Raw genomic sequence first — 18,731 nt, 5'->3', positions numbered from 1 at the left:
TTCTGTATTTCAAATAAAAACCCTACAATCCGATATATTGGAGCAGCAGAATTTAGCCTATCGCTGTCAACATATTTTCATTTTTTTCAGTTTGGCAACAGATAAGAAATGCCTTATTGGGATACATCGTGTTGTAATAAGGGAAAGTTGAGAAATATTTTTTTGCACGAATTAGAAACATTTATAGTTCAAAATGACAATTTGACAAAATCGGTGACCTCAGATTGGTTTAGCAACAAATGGAGGAACTCAAGAGACCGGGACATTGTAGTAATGGAAGGATTACCTAGATAATTGCAATTCGAGGTTAAGCGGACAGAAATGAAAATTTGGAGCATGGCAAAAATATAAGATAAATGATTGCAGCGGTAAAACTATACGAAATCCCAGTTTATGAAGTCTTATGTTGCAAAAAAGTCTAGAATTCTTTGAAGTAAGCCAATGTATGTATTTAAAAAAAATGTAAAAATTGGAGGGTACGTCTGTTTCTCATTCATCAGACAATAAATATTCAACAGATTATGACGATTTATGTAATGGGATTTCAAAAGTTTCTTTTTTATGTAGGCAGTATAGCTTAGTGATTTGATAATTTAATCTTGTTTCTGAGTGGTCGTTAGCAAGCGACCTGAAAAAGTATAAATTCTTAAAGACAACGATCGGCCAGTTTTTCTGTTCATAATCTGGAGCGAAGTTTTCGAATAAGTAACTTGAGAATTTTGAACTGCTCTAGGGAAAACAGTTTGGTTTTCGACAATAGCATATTACTATTGATGACTTGGTTGAATTTACAGAAAATGAATCAAAATATTGCCACCTTTTTCTTAGACTATACTATTAATATAAGCGTATACTCTTGCGACTATTAATTTTTCAATACTATTAGTATAAGCGTATTGTTTAGGATATCTGCTCTCGTTTCAATCCTCTCAGCATGTCAAGTGGTCTTAACGATGAAGATGAAGAAGACTTTGTTGCTCTCAAAAAGTGTATGCAAGATGTAACGCACAAATTTTCGTCTCAGCACCGCAATATGATTTTCAAGCGGGTTCTGGAAGAGTCTCATTTGAAAGGGTCCTCTGCAGATGCGGATGTTGCTTCAAACGGATTAGTTTCTATAGAGTACTCGGCGTATTTGGAAGGACAAGATGAGCCATTTGACTCAACCAGAAAGAGGCGCCATGCGCACACATTCAGAATCGGAGACAAATCCACCATCGAAGGTTCTCACTCAAATCTAATGGATACTGGAGGAGGGGGGGGGGGGCTCAAAGTCAAACAGTTTTACGTATAGTTCAATTAGCTGCATTGGTAGTCCATGAAAGACAAAGGTTTTAAGATTGCAAATAATTCAAATCTCAGAAACTTTGTTAATGGACTACAATGCAGCTAAGTTTCTGCTTTAAGATGATAACTCTATTTTCAAATCGAGATATTTTCAAGAGACGTCAGACAAGGTTGGACTTTTTGTGAGAACATTTTTTTACACCTAACAGATCGTGACAACCAAAAAAGTTTGAAAGTTGGGCCATCTTTGAGTCTCGAAACCGATCGCTAAAAGCATTTGTTCATAGGCATTGAGTTGGGTGTGATGACGATGAAGGTGGGCGAGAGATCTCAGTTCCTGGTGTCTCCAGAACTGGCCTATGGCAAGTTTGGACTGCCGAGTGTGGTACCAGCTAATAGTGAGGTGCTGTTTGACATTCTTCTGCAGGACTGTGTGCGTGGGGATGCCAGTGAACAGCTGGAGAGGGAGAGCAGACATAATGAGAGTGGTGAACAAGAGGGTGATGAAAGACCTGCTCTCCAGTTGAGGCTGAAGGCATCGAAAGAAGAATTCAAAATGGGCAACCGTCGCTATGCAGTCAAGTAGGCCTCATTAACAACTCAACTTCTTCGTGATCATCAGTGTAATACTCACTCACTTTGGCGTTTGTAGGATAGCTGCAAGACCTTAAGATGTGAAACCCATTTTTGCCTTTTGTCAAAATTATTGTTTCAACCCTACGAATTGGTTTGGGGGCGGAAAATCAATTAAAGATTTATACTATAATGAAAACGTTTCTCGGATTTCTTGTGATTCTGACGGTAAATTGGACGATAGATTTGGTAAACCAAAAGCAGTTTTGGAACGCTTTGAGGTAATTATTAATAGCCGCCCTCATCTTCTCAGCCGGCTATTATAGCGCTCCTATTTTTTTTACTTCGTCGAAAAAAAAAATATTTCGCTTTACCTCATTTTGCCGCTTTTTCAACATTTTGCGTGATATCTTTTTGACTTCTCTAGGCTAGTTTCTCTCTTCTCTCATTCTGCTAAAAGTGATTTTGAACAGCAGTTGCTCAGCAAAGCAATTCAAAATGAACAGAGTCAGTATAAAAAATTGAAGTCAGTAGTAGAAACGGGATAAACCCATAAAGCCCAATTTTAGATGCCCGCTATTTGAACGTCGTTCCTATAAGTCTTAGTCACCATCTCTAATGCTTATTGGTTTTGATAGTAGCCCCTGTAGCCTCTCTCTAAGAAACAGAAGTACGTTATGTTCAACTACGAAATGCCATCAAAATAAATCGGACTTAAAAAATGTTTTTGTTCAAAAATCTTTTTTTTTTTCAATATCTTCTATTCTTTCAATCCCAATCATGCTTATTCGAATCAACGGCGGCTATTTTCCGGCAATCTGCCGGGTATGTTTAATAGCCGCCCTCATCTTCTCAGCCGGCTATTATAGCGCTCCTATTTTTTTTACTTCGTCGAATAAAAAAAATATTTCGCTTTACCTCATTTTGCCGCTTTTTCAACATTTTGCGTGATGTCTTTTTGACTTCTCTAGGCTAGTTTCTCTCTTCTCTCATTCTGCTAAAAGTGATTTTGAACAGCAGTTGCTCAGCAAAGCAATTCAAAATGAACAGAGTCAGTATAAAAAATTGAAGTCAGTAGTAGAAACGGGATAAACCCATAAAGCCCAATTTTAGATGCCCGCTATTTGAACGTCTTTCCTATAAATCTTAGTCACCATCTCTAATGCTTATTGGTTTTGATAGTAGCCCCTGTAGCCTCTCTCTGAGAAACAGAAGTACGTTATGTTCAACTACGAAATGCCATCAAAATAAATCGGACTTAAAAAATGTTTTTGTACAAAAATTTTTTTTTTCAATATCTTCTATTCTTTCAATCCCAATCATGCTTATTGGAATCAACGGCGGCTATTTTCCGGCAATCTGCCGGGTATGTTTTTGACTGAACAAAAGATTTAGCTCAAATGTGCATCCGACTAGAATAGTATTTTTAATTTCAAAAATTTTGCAAAAACTGCCACCTAAAACTTGCAATGCTAGGACATCCCTAAATGGATAAATGGATCCCAATAGGAGAAATGGATAAGCATTTATAATTCTTTCTTCTTAGGGGAAAATTGAGACTAAGATTTTTTGTGCACAAAAATTAGGTTCTTAGTACTTTCTAGCCATTGCAAATGTCTAACAAGCAATCATTCTGGATAATTTTGGTCTAATTTTTTTTACCCAATTAGGAGTGAAGAAAATGTTCATTGAGTGGAACTAAAATGTCTTCGAAGCCGTTGATTTTAATTGCTCTTGAACGAAGTTCATAGCAAGTATGGTAAACGGGTTGGTCTTTTTAAGTAACTTTTTTCACGCTTTCGTTCTTCATTTTTGAGTGATCTCTATTGCTCTCACTCCGAAGTAAAGCTAATATAAAATCGGTTGCAGCATAGCAAGAAGAAGGGCCGGATAGCCGAGTGGGCAGTGCATTTGGTTAGGGATCGGGAGGGCAATGGTTCGAATCCCGGCGTGGTCAAACAATTTTCCACTGGCCTGTCGTTCCAGAGCAATTCCGATGACATTAGTCGGTTTATGTTTGTTTGATATGAACTGAAAATTTTTTGACTATTTTGAAATTTTTAATCCTTGTTGGATATTGAATGGTTGAAATAACAACCACAGTAAATGACACCTTTCGTTGTGGCTCGCTGATCTTGCAAAAATGATTTTCAGTGTGAACAATTGAAAAGCTTCAATTTTTTATTCTACTTGATTTGAAAATTTGAGAAGTTACAATTCAATATTACTCGTTAATGCTTTTTTGGCATTTTTGTTAATTAAGTGCTTAGAGAATGTAAGCCTCTCTCCTTTCTCCGCTCAATTTGTTGTTCCGACCCACCTTGGTAGGGGAGGAACTATATGCTCAATTGGTTTTTTTGTTCAATTTTGGGCCGATCGAAATTTTTATCGTAGAGTTGAGTGATATCATTAAAAAGCCCTTCCAGCGTAGAATATAGAATTACTTTTTTTTCAGGTTTAAAGTTTTGTGAACATTTGACTGATTTCAGTTGATTTTGTTCACATTTGCCGTATTTTTGCCCATTTTGTCAACAATGCTTAAAAATGTTTATTTTGTTAACAATAGTGTTATTGGTTTCACTATCGAAGACAAAGAAAGGAGTGCTGCTGAGCTGTTTCATCCAAATTTTTGGCTAGTTTTTTTGTCAAAATTTTTCAAAAATTTGGTCGTTTTTCATCAAAAATTCACCAATTTCAGCTCGGTACTTTGTTTAGATTTTCCGGAAGTACGAATCTAAATTCTGTTGGCCCAGTCTTTAGCACCAGAGGGGTCTAATTTTACTTCATTTTCTGTGACGTCTTCCGGTTTTCTAATTTAACCCTTGTAATTATCCAAATTTCATTTATTTTTGATATATTGACTTTTTGTCAAACTATATTTCATCAGCAAATGGAATAACTGCCTTTTCAAAAAGATAAGCAGCATTATCAAGATAGTTTTAGTCTAATTGTGGGTTTTTACTATAAAAATTATTCGAACTCTATAGCACGCTTTTTTAATTGCTCTTGAACGAAGTTCATAGCAATTATTGTAAACGTGTTGGTTTTTTTATAAATTTTTTTTTGCGTGACGATTTTGCGCTTTTCTTCTAGAACGTTCTTTGACTTCTCAAGTGACTTTTTCACGCTTTAGTTTTTCACTTTTGAGTGATCTCATATTGCTCTCTTTCCGAAGTAGAGCTTGTTGCTAACATAAAGTCGGTTGCAGCATAGCAACATCAAGGGTCTGATAGCCGAGTGGCCAGTGCAGCTGGTTATTGATCGGAAGGTCTGTGGTTCGAATCCCGGCGGGGTCAAATGTTTTTCTTCCCTCCTGTCGTTGGAGAGCAATTCTTCCGCCATTAGTCAGTGTATGTTTTATTTTTCCGGCTTTGTTTCTTTTATGTTAACTACAGGCATGTTGTTAGACTGGAATGATTTAAACATATTGGTCAATTAATGACAGAGCCCATTTAAGAGCAAATTAGACCTCATATATTAATCTATAAATATTTTCATTTGAATGATTGAACATCTCTATTTTTTAATGAACAGATTATGGATTTTGACGGGTTCTACACGGTTTCTCGCAAACTTTAATTGATTTTTTTGTTTGACTATGTTTGCCGCTCTTCATGTAGTCGTATGATGTAGCAGTATAATAACAGTTTTTATGGCTCCATATGGAGTTGTTACTGATCCCTTTTTCAGAATATCGGTCCATGAATAATGGCTCTTAGATCTTCGAATACTTATCTATCTGAGTAACTTTTCGAATTTTGCCGACTTCTTAATTTTATTTTGCTCAACTTTTGCCTTAGTCTAATCATAGACAGATCACATCTTTGTTATGTTAAAATGATTTTAAAAGTTAAATCTAAATTGTGGTTCCATGCTTAAATGAATGGTTTTCTGGCTTTGGTTATACTAGTTTCCTAAAGTTTTGTAATTTTTGGAATAGTTTCCCATATTTGAGTCTAATTTTTGGTGTCTTCTAACATTAACACACTGAAGACGGCACCCAAATATACAAAAGTATATTTAATTGGACACTGATTTTAAGCAATGTTTTGGAATTTCTATTGTTGACTGAATTTGTCGTCTTTTTATTAGTCGTGAGACATATTCTGGATAAACTAGATAACGAAAGAGCTCAATGGTTAAATGTGGACCTATTTGATGATTTCAGTTGCTAGGGTATGGTTTTCGTGTCTTCGAGATTATTTGTTTTAAAATTTTTAACGTTTTTTTAAATTGCCGTTTTTTTTATTTGCTAGACGAACACGCCCCATATCTTTTTAGTGAAGTTCACGTTAATTTAATCAATTTGAGTTCTATGTGTTTCTATTTTGACTTTGTTAATTGTTTTTTTATAAAGTGGACATCGAGTTTTTTTTCGTTATTAATGTTTGTTTTGGTTATTTGGTTTTGCTATTTTTCTTGTCTTGTAAATGGCATATCTCATCGGCCCTCTAAAGCGGCATTGTTTACTGCATTAAATGTTTGAGTTAACAGCGATTTTTTATACACCATTTCAAAAAATGTCGATTGGAAGACAGTTAGGTTAAAAATGAGGATGAGTGGATCGGAAGATTGTGCAAACGCACATTACTGAGCATCCTTGTCAAATTAGTACTCTTGTTTTTGTCTCTCCCTCATACGTTGTTCTCACCTCCATGAAAACAGTTATAGGTCGGAAGACTTCTGTGGGAAGCACGGCCAATGGCATTCCAGCCCTGTTTGCAATTGAAATAGATTTGAGGCACGGGCTTTTATTTTGCTTCTTTTTATAGCTGCAATCCGAGCGTAACTATTTTGCGGTGATCTGTTTTCGTTTTTGTTTCGTCGTCTGACGCTCTTTTTCGTTTTACATTTTTTCACTCCTCAAACTTGAAAACAGCTATTTGATGATCTTTTCATGTCGCTATTTCACCGATTTTTTGCTACTTTTATGTGCGTGACGTCATGTCTTAAACTAATTGGCGATGTGTTTTATCCTGAACTGTTCAAAATTTTCTTATCATATCTGACTTTCATCGCTCTCTAAATGACTTCTAACTTTATTAAGGTCACTCGAGATCACTCTAGCCCCTTTAAAGGTCAATATAGGACTCATACACAATGATCAATGTTAATAATAAAGCATGTTGCTATCTATATTCTACGTCACGTGAGTCTGTTTCGCAGCGGCAAACTGCCAGCTATGTTATGAAATGCTTGCCTTTTTACTTTTAACTAGAAATGTGTGCCTGTTTTCTAATCAGGCTGGTAGAGAACAATCCGTTTTTCTGCATTTATCGATGCGTGGCTTTTGGTTTTAAAAAATATTAATTCCATAAATGTTGAATGATATTTGCAACCTTTCTTATTTTTCAGTTCCTGATAACGAGAAATTTTCTAATAGATTAATGAAGTTTGAAAACAGCTGAAAACCATTTACAAAAACGTTTGATACCTATTTTTCGGGTTGTACTTGATCATTAGTTTTTGTTTTTAAGGATATTACCAATTTTGGTAGTAATTTATTTCTTTGTTTCACGTCTGCATTTTAAGTTTCCTTTCTTGTCTTTTATGTTAACATCGCATTTTTGTCGAAGCAGAGAAATCTGTAGCTGTCATGATAGCCAAGTATATGGATATGGAATTTGGATTGTATGACAAGGAATTGCCCGGCTATGTTTTCAACTCGTACAAGTGTACTGTTGCCGCGATTCGAGGGATTTTTAATTGCTCTTGAACGAAGTTCATAGCAATTATTGTAAACGTGTCTTTTATGAAAATCTTCACTGGACGGTTTTGACTTTTCGAGTGACTTTTACGCCCTTGACTTTTTGCGTTTCGCGTGATCTAAAATTCTCTCTCAATCACAATTTCAAGCAGCTGAACTCAACTGGCGGCAATTTAATACTAAAAGTCAAATGAAAAGTGCGTCGAAACTGGTGTCATTTTTTACTTTAAATCTTAATAGTGGTATATGTTAACCTCTAATGTGGTTATTTGAAGCACATTTTGAACTTCTTAGTCCCACTTAGGCTCCCCCTCCCTCCCTCCCCCCCCCCCCCCCCCCCCGACTGAAGCAGGTTGCAATTGATTAGAGCTCCCACTAGTCGTTCGAGAGTAATTCTTCCGACGTTTAGTCGGTTATGTTTTTATTATTGTTAAGTGGATAGATTTTTTGAAATTGCAAATGATCATTTTGTGAATGGTTTTGTTTGATTTAATCGGATGGGGTACATTCTATTGAGGACTTCACTCTCTAATTAAGGATTCGTGGACTGAAATGGTTAATGCCTAAGACAACTTTTATAACAATCATCTTGTTATCAAACATCTTTATCATTCTTTTAGTTTCAAGCGAATTCACAGATCTTTGAAGTGTTCACGTTCAGTGTTATTTCAGAAACTACCGCGAGGCTCTTAGACACTACAGAAAGGCATCTGACATGGTCAGTTGGGAGAGTGTGAGAGACGACGAAGAAGACAGGGAACGAATGGCTCTCTGGGCTAAAATTGAGAGAGGTACTTCTTTTTCTGACTTATTTGATCATTATGATCAATACTGCTGCACGGGACGGGCTTAGGTTGTATATGTTGGGGCTTAGTGGAACATTAACATTAGTAGACCAAAGGGGGTTACGACTCATGCTCTAACTTGTTTAGGGAACCAAAGGTTAAAAATACCAAGTTCTACCCCTGTGTTTCAAAACCCAAGTATATGAAATTTTGATAGCTGTTCGTCTTATCACCGCATATAGATATCACTTATATAACACCAAAGACGGTCTCTGATGTTGACTTTTATCCAGACAATTCAGTCCTAATCACTTCAACATCTGTGTTCATTTGCTGCTCTCGAAAGTTTAAAGAGCAATGATTGCAAATCTATCGAGGGCCGCTGAGTTAGGGCTGGAAACTTAGTAAACTTTTCATTCAGTATGTGCTGCTTCACTTTCCGTTTATCAATTAACTCAAAGACAATTATACTAAAATGGCACGCATTCCGCTTTTGATGTCTAGTTTTTCCTGGCCCGTAGTTCTTGGCATTAATTATGATATGTGGTTTGTCACTATCTGAGCTCTCCCCCTCCCCCCACCCCCCAATAGTTTTTGATCACCAATATTTATTAATTTACGCCATTATAATGCTTCATCATAGTTTTATTGGTTAATATCACCCTGTATTATAATCAAGAAAGCATTATTAGTCTGTGGACACATTGGTTTCCACATACTCAAATCAAAGGAGAACTTTGTTCACAAGGACTCACACAATTACTCACAATGCTATGTGCTGAGATGAATCTCTATGGTCTGAGATGAGTATGAATCTCTATTAAATTTTCTATCTTTGCGCATGTTCCCATTTTTGTAAACTGTCACCACCGCCACCCCCTCCCCCGTTTGTTCCCTGCTTACCCATTTTCGCTTGCTGTTCAGGTGTGTGTAGATGCCTGTTTCAATTGGCTAAATATGGCCCCTGTCTTTCTCAGTGCAAGCCAGTGCTGGACTTCTACCCAGATGACCCTGTGATCAACCTGCTAAAGGGCAAGTGCCTGCTGGTGTTGAGCGAGCGGAGGAGTGTGGATGGTGCTATCAGGGCATTCCAGAAAGGTCTCAGGGGCAGTCCAGGCAGTTCTGCTCTCAGCCAGGCTCTCAACGATGCCATCAAAGAGAAAAACGGTAAAAGTGGAAAAGAACATAGGTTGATAAATGTTCGAATGAAAAGAGATCTATTGAATATCAAAAAGTTCGTCTTCTTTATTATTAGCCGCCGTCAGCCTCTCAACGGCTATTATTTGGGCGCTCTCCTTTCTGCGACTCGAAGAGGAGTAGTGGTGGAGCGTCTACGGTGTATTGTTTAGCGAAACTTGTAATGCTGCATTGAAAGCTTTTTTGACCATCTGAATAAAAAAAATGATGTTTTAGATTGAATTTGGAGATATTTTACCATTTTGACATGTACGCTTTTTTTCAGCACTTTTTGCATTTCAATTTTATATAGCATTTGGGGAGTGTGGTTCAAATTAGCTATTTTAGTAGTTATGGTAGGCTCTGCGATATAATTGTTATCAATTTCGAGGTTTTTTTGAAGATTATTGAGTAAATTTAAGCAAATTTTGGACCATTTTGCCTGTTTTTTGTGTTTTAATATTTTTGCTCATTTAAGCTTCTGGCTATTAATTGCTTTCAAACAAAGTTTATGGCAATTATTATAGTCCTATTGGTCTTTTTTATGTGGTTTTTCGCTTGGCCATTTTTTCGTCTGACCCATTTGACTTTTCGTTTTCAAAAACTGGATAAACAGGTAACGCCCAGCGGGCATTAAGTTCTCTTAGAGCCTTTCAGGTTAATAGTGTCCAAGTATGCGATTAACAGAAACTGTTTTGGAGACTTATGCTTATGGTGTGAAGGGCGGTTCTTGGAGGTTGACCCCCCCCCCCTCCCGCAGCGCTCACATCACGCCCCTTCAATTAAGCTAAATCTAGCCTCACTAAACCGTGGCTAGCTACTGAGGAAGCCGACTGCTCGCCGGTCGTTTGAGAGCAATTTGCTCGACGTTAGTCGGTTTTGTTTAATAGCCGCACAGCGATAGCTGGGGCTATTGTTGCCTTCTCGTGTTTTTTTTTATTTCGTCAAGATTGGTACGACCATATGACGTCACAACCACTTCGAATCTGCTTTTTGTTCATTTTTCATGCATATCCGTGCGTGACGTCATTCTTTCTTTCTAATGGAGCGAGATTTTTTTCATTCTCGTGTTTACATTTTTGATCACACGTGACTTACCTCACTCAAAATTGACTTCCTCACTCTGAAATTGACTTATCTTTTATTTAATTCAAAGAGGTAAGCTTAACTGAGTGTATTTTACTCTAATTGAAGGTTATTTAAGAGCAGCTAATAGAAGTAGCAATAAATTATACTTATTCATAATCAAAATATAACATCTCAGCATTTAATGAAAAGTTTCCTTCGTCTTTCATTTACTATCTTTTTGAGATTGCAGATCTGCGAAGCTATTGCGGCTTTTCTTCTAGTAATCTGTCAGCTATGTTAGTTTTTCTTGTTCAATCTTTAGTTTGGATCTGTTTTTATAGGTTATGCTTCTAAATGATGCCATTGAAGTTCAGAGAGGGCTCAAATCACACAAATAATAAAGATTTATTTTTTTTCGTTTTGCAATTTTTTAGCATTTCAACATTTTGTGGATAATTTTGTTCAAATGTTTTTGTCGAATTTTTTTTCGACTCTGTCCTATTCTTTATTCCTTTTTTCCGGTTTTTTTTCTCTGTAATGAACTATTTTGTGCCCTCCTATCAATTGGCATTTGTTTATTGAATGAGAAGTTACTGTGCTGGGAGGGTTTTCGACAGTAGTTCTGCTGGTGCCGCAATTCGTAATGAATTTTTTATCAGATTCTTTATAATAGCTGCGAAGTTGTAAGCTGAGCGTAGCTATATTGCGGTGCTCTTGGTTTTTTTTTGTTTTGTCGTCTGACTCTCTTTTTTCGTTTTACATTTCACACAGCAAAACTGAAAAAGTCAAATTTTCTGAATGACTTCTTCCTCTCACTAACGGCATTTGCGCTTGTGGCGTCATTTCTCACTCGGTTTAGCGAAAGTTTTTAGGTTATTTGCGTGATTAGGTTTTGATCACTCAATAAAATGCCTTTTGCACTTTAAAACTTAGATTTAATTTGAATTTGTTTAAGGTCAAAGGAACTCATATGTGCAGTAAAGGTCCCTAATAAGAGGCTTCTGTGGAATGAATTTTAACAAGCTTTATTGATTTATCGCTGAATGTTTTTTAGCCTAGTTTTTTGAGCGGCGTCGATTTTTTTTTTCAATTTAGATCTGTATCTGTTTCTATCTCTATTTTATGGCTTGCAGGTCTATTCTTTCACAGCTATTCCGGCAATCTGCCGGCTCTGTTCAGTTTATGTTGTCAGGTACTTTTCAAATTGTTTTCGCTTGGTTTCTTTCAAATTGATTGGCAGTATCAATTAGGGGGTTCTTATGTTAATTAGGGAGCCATTTTTGTACTCCGAGTCGTTTCCGGAGGTCTTCGGCTATGTTTTTTTGTATACTTAAGTCACAATTTTCACGCTTGACGTCTGACTTACCTCACTCACTTTTTCAACTGGAGGGATTTTAAATTCTTTCACGCATTGAATGACGCAATGTGGTGAATACGGTCAAAGTCAAAAGAGCAAAATCAAAGGAAACGGGATAAACATATAAAGCCCTTTCATTAAATCATAATGCAGTAGGTTATCAAAGTTCATAAACGCGATTGTTAGCTGGTATTAGTATTGCGCTTAATGGCTTTCAGTTTAGAAGCTGAATTACGTGTGGATATAGAATCTTACATAATATGCATAATTTGCACATCAAATATGTATACTTTGACACTCAGAAAAATTCTGTCAATTTCTATCGCTTAATTCTTTCTTCAGTTTCAATTCCAATGTGCGTCAAGTGCGTCAACGACGGCTGTTTTCCGGCAATCTGCCGGCTATGTTTCTTTCTTACTGTATAATTTTTTCAATGACTCTCGAGCAATATTTGAAACATTTATCACAGCCGCGTATCTTTTTTATGCAAATTTTGTTATTTTTATTGTAGAAGATTTGTTCGCTCTCTTGAGCGATTTTCATTGCCTTCCTGATTTTCGCGGTTTAAAAATTGCTCTCCTTGGGAATTTATGCCATTAACTTAATTGCGTCTGTTTACTGCTGAAATTACAATAAAAATTGCGCCAGAAATTGTTGCGTTTTCCACACTTAAATCTTAGTAATTGTCTGAAGGAAGCCCTGATAACATTTGAACTATCTGACTTCTCGAGTGACGACGACTTCAATCGCGCTTGGCTCCTTGGTTCTGGTGTGATCGAAATCACTCTGACTGAAATTTAAGCAGGTGAAAGCAATTGACAGCAGTTTACTATTAAAAGTCAAATGAAAAGCGCGGCGAAATTGCTTCCATTTTTAATAGCCGCTCAGCTAATATTTAGGCGCTCTCCTTTTATACTTTAAAACTCAAATAATATGAATTGCATTGAAGTGGTTTCTTTAAGATCGGTTTACATGGTTTGATGATTTTTCAAGTCAAATTGATTGGAGCAGTGATTTTGATTACGCCGAAGCAATCAGTTGAGCGGAAAAATAAGTGGCCTTGAGTTGTGAAAGTTTATCGCTCTAATTTTGAATAGTCGCTACGTCGTAGTCCTGTGGTCTAAGAATTTGAGTTACCAAAACTGTTTTGAGATAATTTCAGTGTGTGAAGGGCGGTTCTTAGTCTTAAAAGTTTGACCCCCGTTAGTCACACCCTCCCCTCGGTCACCCCCGTCCACCCACTTCCAACCTGGTGATTTAGATCCGCCTCTACTCCAGCTCTCTATCCTACCCCCTCCACACACACACACACACACACACACACACACACACACACACACACACATCGCTTGACCCCCCTCCAAGCCCCCCTCCCCCCAACTCCGCTCACCCCCAATGCTCGCATCTGTAAGCCTCGACTGGCTTCTACCGGTCGTTTGAGAGCAATTCTTCCTACGTTTAGTCAGTTATGTTTTGGAATTTTTGATACTGCCCTCCCTCAACCCCAATAGAAGTATTTTCTCCAGTGGTATATATCAAGGCCTTAAATTTTACTGTTTTCTTTGTTTATAATTGTTCCTACTTTCTACACTGCTTATCTCTGTAAACTTTTGCCCTAACTAAAATTTTACAGATATGAGGAGAAAGTGTTCTTTTTTGCACTGAGGCTTAGTAATAGATAAAAGGTACAATTGTAATTGGTCACAGCTTTTTTTTCACATTGAGAAGCTTGTTTGCAATGATCTAAAAGTTTTTTCCATCATTTATACATTAATCTCATAATTAATTAAACATGTATTCGATTAATTTTACTGAATCCTGAGTAAGATTTATTTCTTTGGGCGTATTTCGGATGTTTCGTATAAGCGTGTTTTCAATCCTTTTAACAACTCCTCGACGGCTTTTGATTCTTGGCGCCGAAGAGATTATGCACCCAAAGAAGAGCTCAACTAAAGCTGTTTGTTGCTACATAGTTGACAATAACTTGATCAGGCCATTCTTTTTCATTCTTTCTCTGACACTCTTTGCTATTATTAATTTGACAGCATGGCTAATGCAAATTCAACTTTCAAAAAGTTTGTCTGTGCCCCAAATGATGAATGGAAGAAAAGAAACAACTTTCAAAGTCTGATTCAATATTGTAAAAGAAATAACTATATGCAGCAGGAGCTCCTTCGTGACATTTGAGCTGTATTACCGACATATCTATCAGGTGTTTATGAGCTTTTGATCGCAATTGTTCAACTCGAAGTTTGTTAGTCGGTTATGTTTTTTTACAGGAAGTACTATTTGTTCAAACGGCGTTTTGACCTGAAGGCGAAAGTGAGTACAATTGCAGTGTGAACTATATTCTTCTGAGCAAGAGAAGTTTTTTATTCATGTGCTGCGTTGAGGGAATGATCTTTCGACTTTGAAAAATGTTTTTTTGAAGTGTTTTTTAGAGTGGCGCATATAGATGACATTTTAACCGTGTTTTCGTCTATATGGCCCAATTTTTTGTAAATTGTTTATTTTGTAGAAATAGGTTTTCATCGATGCTTCATGAGTTTGTAACCTTCTGAAGTTCATACTAAAGTGGTTTTGCTCGCCTAATTATGCGTTTCAAGCGCAAAGTTAGCAAATATTTCTGGTTTTAATCATTTTTTGGCTTTTTCCATCTATTTCTTTTTTTTATCTCTAAGTGGAATTTTTTCTACCAGCTCAGCTAATATGGCCACATTTTTTTTGATATTTTATCAATTGAATGCTTCTTTTTGTCGTGAGATTTTCTTGTGTACACAAATTAATTAAAAGTGTACACAAAATAATCCGGTTTTGGCTGTTTTTGTCTCAGTTTCCCCGTTTTTTGTATTTTGTAGTTATTTACTAAAATCTGTTATAAAACGTTCTTCATCTGCACCGTCAAGGATTTGTTTCATTTTATTGTTAATTGAAGTAGTTTTTGGTAAAGTCTTCAAAATTAAGTAGAAAATATGACCATTTTTCGACCATTTTTTTCAAATTGTTTAATAGCCGCACAGCGATAGCTGAGGCTATTATTGGCCTTCTCTTGGTTTTTTTTTATTTCGTCGGCATGATTTTTGTTACGACCATATGACGTCACAGCCACTTTTTGTTCATTCGTTCATGCAATTTCAACTGAATTGCATGTGTGACGTCATTTTTCGCTCTTAGTGGAGCGAGTTTTTTGTTCATGCGCGTGATTAAATTTTTGGTCACACTTGACTTACCTCACTCTCAAAAATGACGTCCTCAATTTGAAATTGACTTTTATTTACTTTAATTCAAAGAGATAAGGTCAAATGGGTATGTGTCACTCTAAATGAAGGTTATTTGAGATCAGCTAATAGAAGCAGCCAGAACTTATACAGATTTTTAATCAAAGTATAACAGATCAGCCTTCAATGAAAAGACAAATTTTTTTTGGTCTGTCTTTTTTTCTGTTTTTAGACTGCCGATCTACGAATCTACTGCGGCTATTTTCTGGCAATCTGCCAGCTATGTTTTTTATTTTTGAGCTTGAACAGTTTTTTCCTACTGAAACAGGAAGATGAGTATGCAAATTTTTTGAGCCTCGATTGCTTAATAATGACAAATCTATGTTTTTTTTGCTTGATGATTTTAAATTTGGTTTTTAATTAGGGTTTTCTGTTTATTTTAATTTTATTTTTCAAAAATTGCGAATTAATTTTCCCATCTTTTTTGCAATGTCTGTTTTCTCCACACTGTACTCTGTATCTTTCCAACAATCTCCTAAGGTTTATAGTTTTAATGGTCCTGCTTATATTAGTTTTGAAACTATTGATTTGAACTAATAGTTTTTGTCTTGATTTAATTTTTCTTTTGCAGCTGGTTTCTCAATACAATATAGCAGTGAGTTTTTGCTTGATTCACTGTTGAAAATTTTGGCTGACCGTTTTCTTTTTAGATTATTCATTTGGTTTTGTTAATAAGACCTTTTGCTTTTGAATAGTGATCTTTCTTATAAGTCGTTTTCATGAAAATTTTCTGTCTTGATAGGTTTATTGGCCGTTGTTTTTTTATCATCTCGTTGATCGGATTTAAAAGGACAACTCCATGTTAGGATTTATTTAGTTATTAAATGATTACAGTTTTTATGGTATAAATAAGTGTTTTTAATGAGAAAAATTACGGAAATTGTTCAATTTTGTAACAATTTTTTCTTGCAGGTTTTAGTTTTTTCAAAAATATAAAATTTTTGACAGCCTAACGTAGCTTGCACTTCGCCGCTTGAGCAGTTTGATGTTTCCAATTCCGTAAAAAAATTTCCGTGGTAATTTTTGCTTGTATTAAATATAGGAGTAATGGACTTTTTTTGATTTTTTTTGTTCAGTTGGTTTTAATGGCCATTGTTTTCATATTTTGAGCTGATTTTTTAGTTTGAGTAGTCACTTTAGTAAGTACCACTTAATTTTCAAGTTTTTTTCAGAGAGAGGACTCATCGAGTCGTTTCGAGAATTTTTCCGGCTATGTTTTTGTTTCGTCGTCTGATGCTCTTTTTCGTTTTACATTTGTTCACACAGCAAAGCTGAGAAAGTCAAGTTTTCTGAATTACTTCTTCCTCTCACTAACGGCTTCTGAGCGCGTGACGTCATTTCTCACTCTCTCTAGCAAAATTTTTTTGCGCGCTTAGATTTTGATCACAAATGACTTACATCACTGTATAAAATGACTTTTGCACTTTAAAACTTAAGTTTATTTTGAATTAGTTTAAGGTCAAAGGAACTCATATGTTTAATAAAGGTGCCTAAGGAATAGGTTTCTGAGCAATGAATTTTAACAAGCTTTTTAAATTTATCGCCGTCTTTTAAAATAGTTTTACATACTTTTTTACATAGTTTTTTTTGAGTGGTGTCGATAACTTTTCAACTTATATCTGTATCTGTTCTATCTCTATTATACGGTACGCAAGTCTATTCGTTCGCAGCTATTCCGGCAATCTGTAGACTATGTTTTTCATGTGCATTTTTAGACCACAATTTGTGAAGCTTTCCAGCAATTTTCTGGCAATCTGCGACCTATGTTTTGTTTCAATCTCAATTACCGCCAAGTAGTCGGTCGTGTTAGTATATTTGCTTTAATCGGGGAGCTGGTCTGCTCTACGCTCTAGTCCTACCAGTCGGGGGGGGGGGTGAGACTAAAATGGAAATTAAACAACAAAATAGTACTAGTCAAATACTACCAAGTTTTAATAGAGTACAGTGTTGCCTTCAGCTATCGGGAGCAGCTTAGTTGCTTTATTCTTTCACGTGTTTCTGTTGCAGATGAACTCGAAAAGGCCAACTCCAATTATAGCGCTGAAATTAAGCAGGGACTTCAAAAGTTCTGCGGAGTACATCCAGCAACCTCTGAGCAAACAACGCAGTCACAAACAAAGTCTCGAAAATGCAATGCTTCCAAATTTGCAAGTAGACCAAAACCAGAATTTAAAGCCAGAATTCACAAACATATTGCGGAAATCTTAGAAGGGAAGAAAGCCAGTCACAGTTTTCATACAATGAATTTGACTAGTTTGGAGTTCGAGTATATTCAGTGCGCAGCCGAAGATGAGAATTTAACCTCTGAAGAAAGAGGAGTTGGTTGTGATGGGGTACTAACAGTGTTTAAATGAACGGAGAACCGCAAAAGCGTTCCAATATTATCAAACTGAATTTGTCAATTATTTAAACTCGTTGATTTCTATTATCTTGTTTTTTCATATCCTTGTCTACAATTTTTGCGCTTCAAATTACTTTAAACGTTTATTTCGTCTTCATTTTGAAGCGCGTTCTATTTATCTTGATTGCTTTTAGCAGATTCTACAACTTCTAAGAAAACGCTAATTATTTTGAAATAAAATTTGGATCAGAGTTTTCTAATTGGATCAGAGATCAGAATTTTACAACCTGATTTTCTAAGCTAAAACCACTGGAAAAAACATGAAATAGTTGGAAGATTATCTCCAGAGCAAGTTTTCTAGGCAAATTAGGAAATGTGAAAATGTCAAAAAGGATTTTATTTTTTGATTTGCCGTCTGTCCTAACAAAATTTATTGAGAATTAGGCTATAACATCTGTCAGAAATGATTGTTAGTCAACATCACTTTTTTTGAGAAAAAGCACCAAATCGGTAAAAACTACAATCGTTTATGGATCGAGAAATACTGCAATTTTGACTTGAAATGTTTTTGTGATCACAGCCAGAACATCGGTAAAAAACAATCGTTTAGGGAACGAAAAATACATTTCGAAAATTTTGCAACTTAGGAATTTGCTTTAAAACGTCTTCTGGAGCCAATTAGATAACATGAAGATAAAATTCATCGTTTTTTAATTGTAAGTTAAGCGTTTAATTCTAATTAAAGACAAACTTCTGAAAAAATAGCTTTCAATATGCTAGGGAAAGTTTCAGCGATCATTTACCTGTGAACATTCTGAAAATCACAAATGAAGAAACGCCAAGTCTTCAGACGGTCTCCAATTGAATCTCTATCGCTCTTAATTCTTCTTTTGAATTGTAGCAGCATCAGTGCTTTAGCAAAACTGATTAAAATGACAATGAACGCGAGGCGATAATCAAAACTCACTTAATTGTTTTAGCACAAGAAGTTTCAATGTCAGTAAAACCGGTACCTAAAGCTAATAGATTGTGTTCTGGTTTTTAATAGCCGCCCTCATCTTCTCAGCTGGCTATTATAGCGCTCCTATTACAATTCAAAGAATTTGAATTGTATTGGGGCGCTGTCTTTTTTACGACTCGAAGAGGAGTATTGGAGAAG

At 36.0% G+C, this 18,731-nt stretch overlaps 1 protein-coding gene across 1 annotated transcript in view; it reads left to right on the top strand.

Annotated features, from left to right (window-relative positions):
- LOC142341164 (uncharacterized) overlaps positions 1–17,823 on the top strand; it is a 176,545-nt gene extending 158,722 nt beyond the window's left edge. The window contains exons 4-8 of the mRNA XM_075392065.1: positions 905–1,223; positions 1,575–1,869; positions 8,240–8,358; positions 9,277–9,519; positions 17,239–17,823. Of these exons, the coding sequence (XP_075248180.1) occupies positions 905–1,223; positions 1,575–1,869; positions 8,240–8,358; positions 9,277–9,519; positions 17,239–17,585 (1,323 nt within the window). The 3' untranslated portion in view covers positions 17,586–17,823. The remainder of the gene's footprint in view (positions 1–904; positions 1,224–1,574; positions 1,870–8,239; positions 8,359–9,276; positions 9,520–17,238) is intronic.
- The last annotated feature ends 908 nt before the right edge of the window (positions 17,824–18,731 follow it).

Source organism: Convolutriloba macropyga, chromosome 6 (genome assembly GCF_964194025.1).
Source record: "Convolutriloba macropyga chromosome 6, txConMacr16.3, whole genome shotgun sequence".
In the NCBI taxonomy this organism is placed as follows: Eukaryota; Metazoa; Xenacoelomorpha; order Acoela; family Convolutidae; genus Convolutriloba; species Convolutriloba macropyga.
The sequence above is the reverse complement of the archived record's forward strand: the minus strand, read 5'-3'. Positions and strand labels throughout refer to the sequence as shown.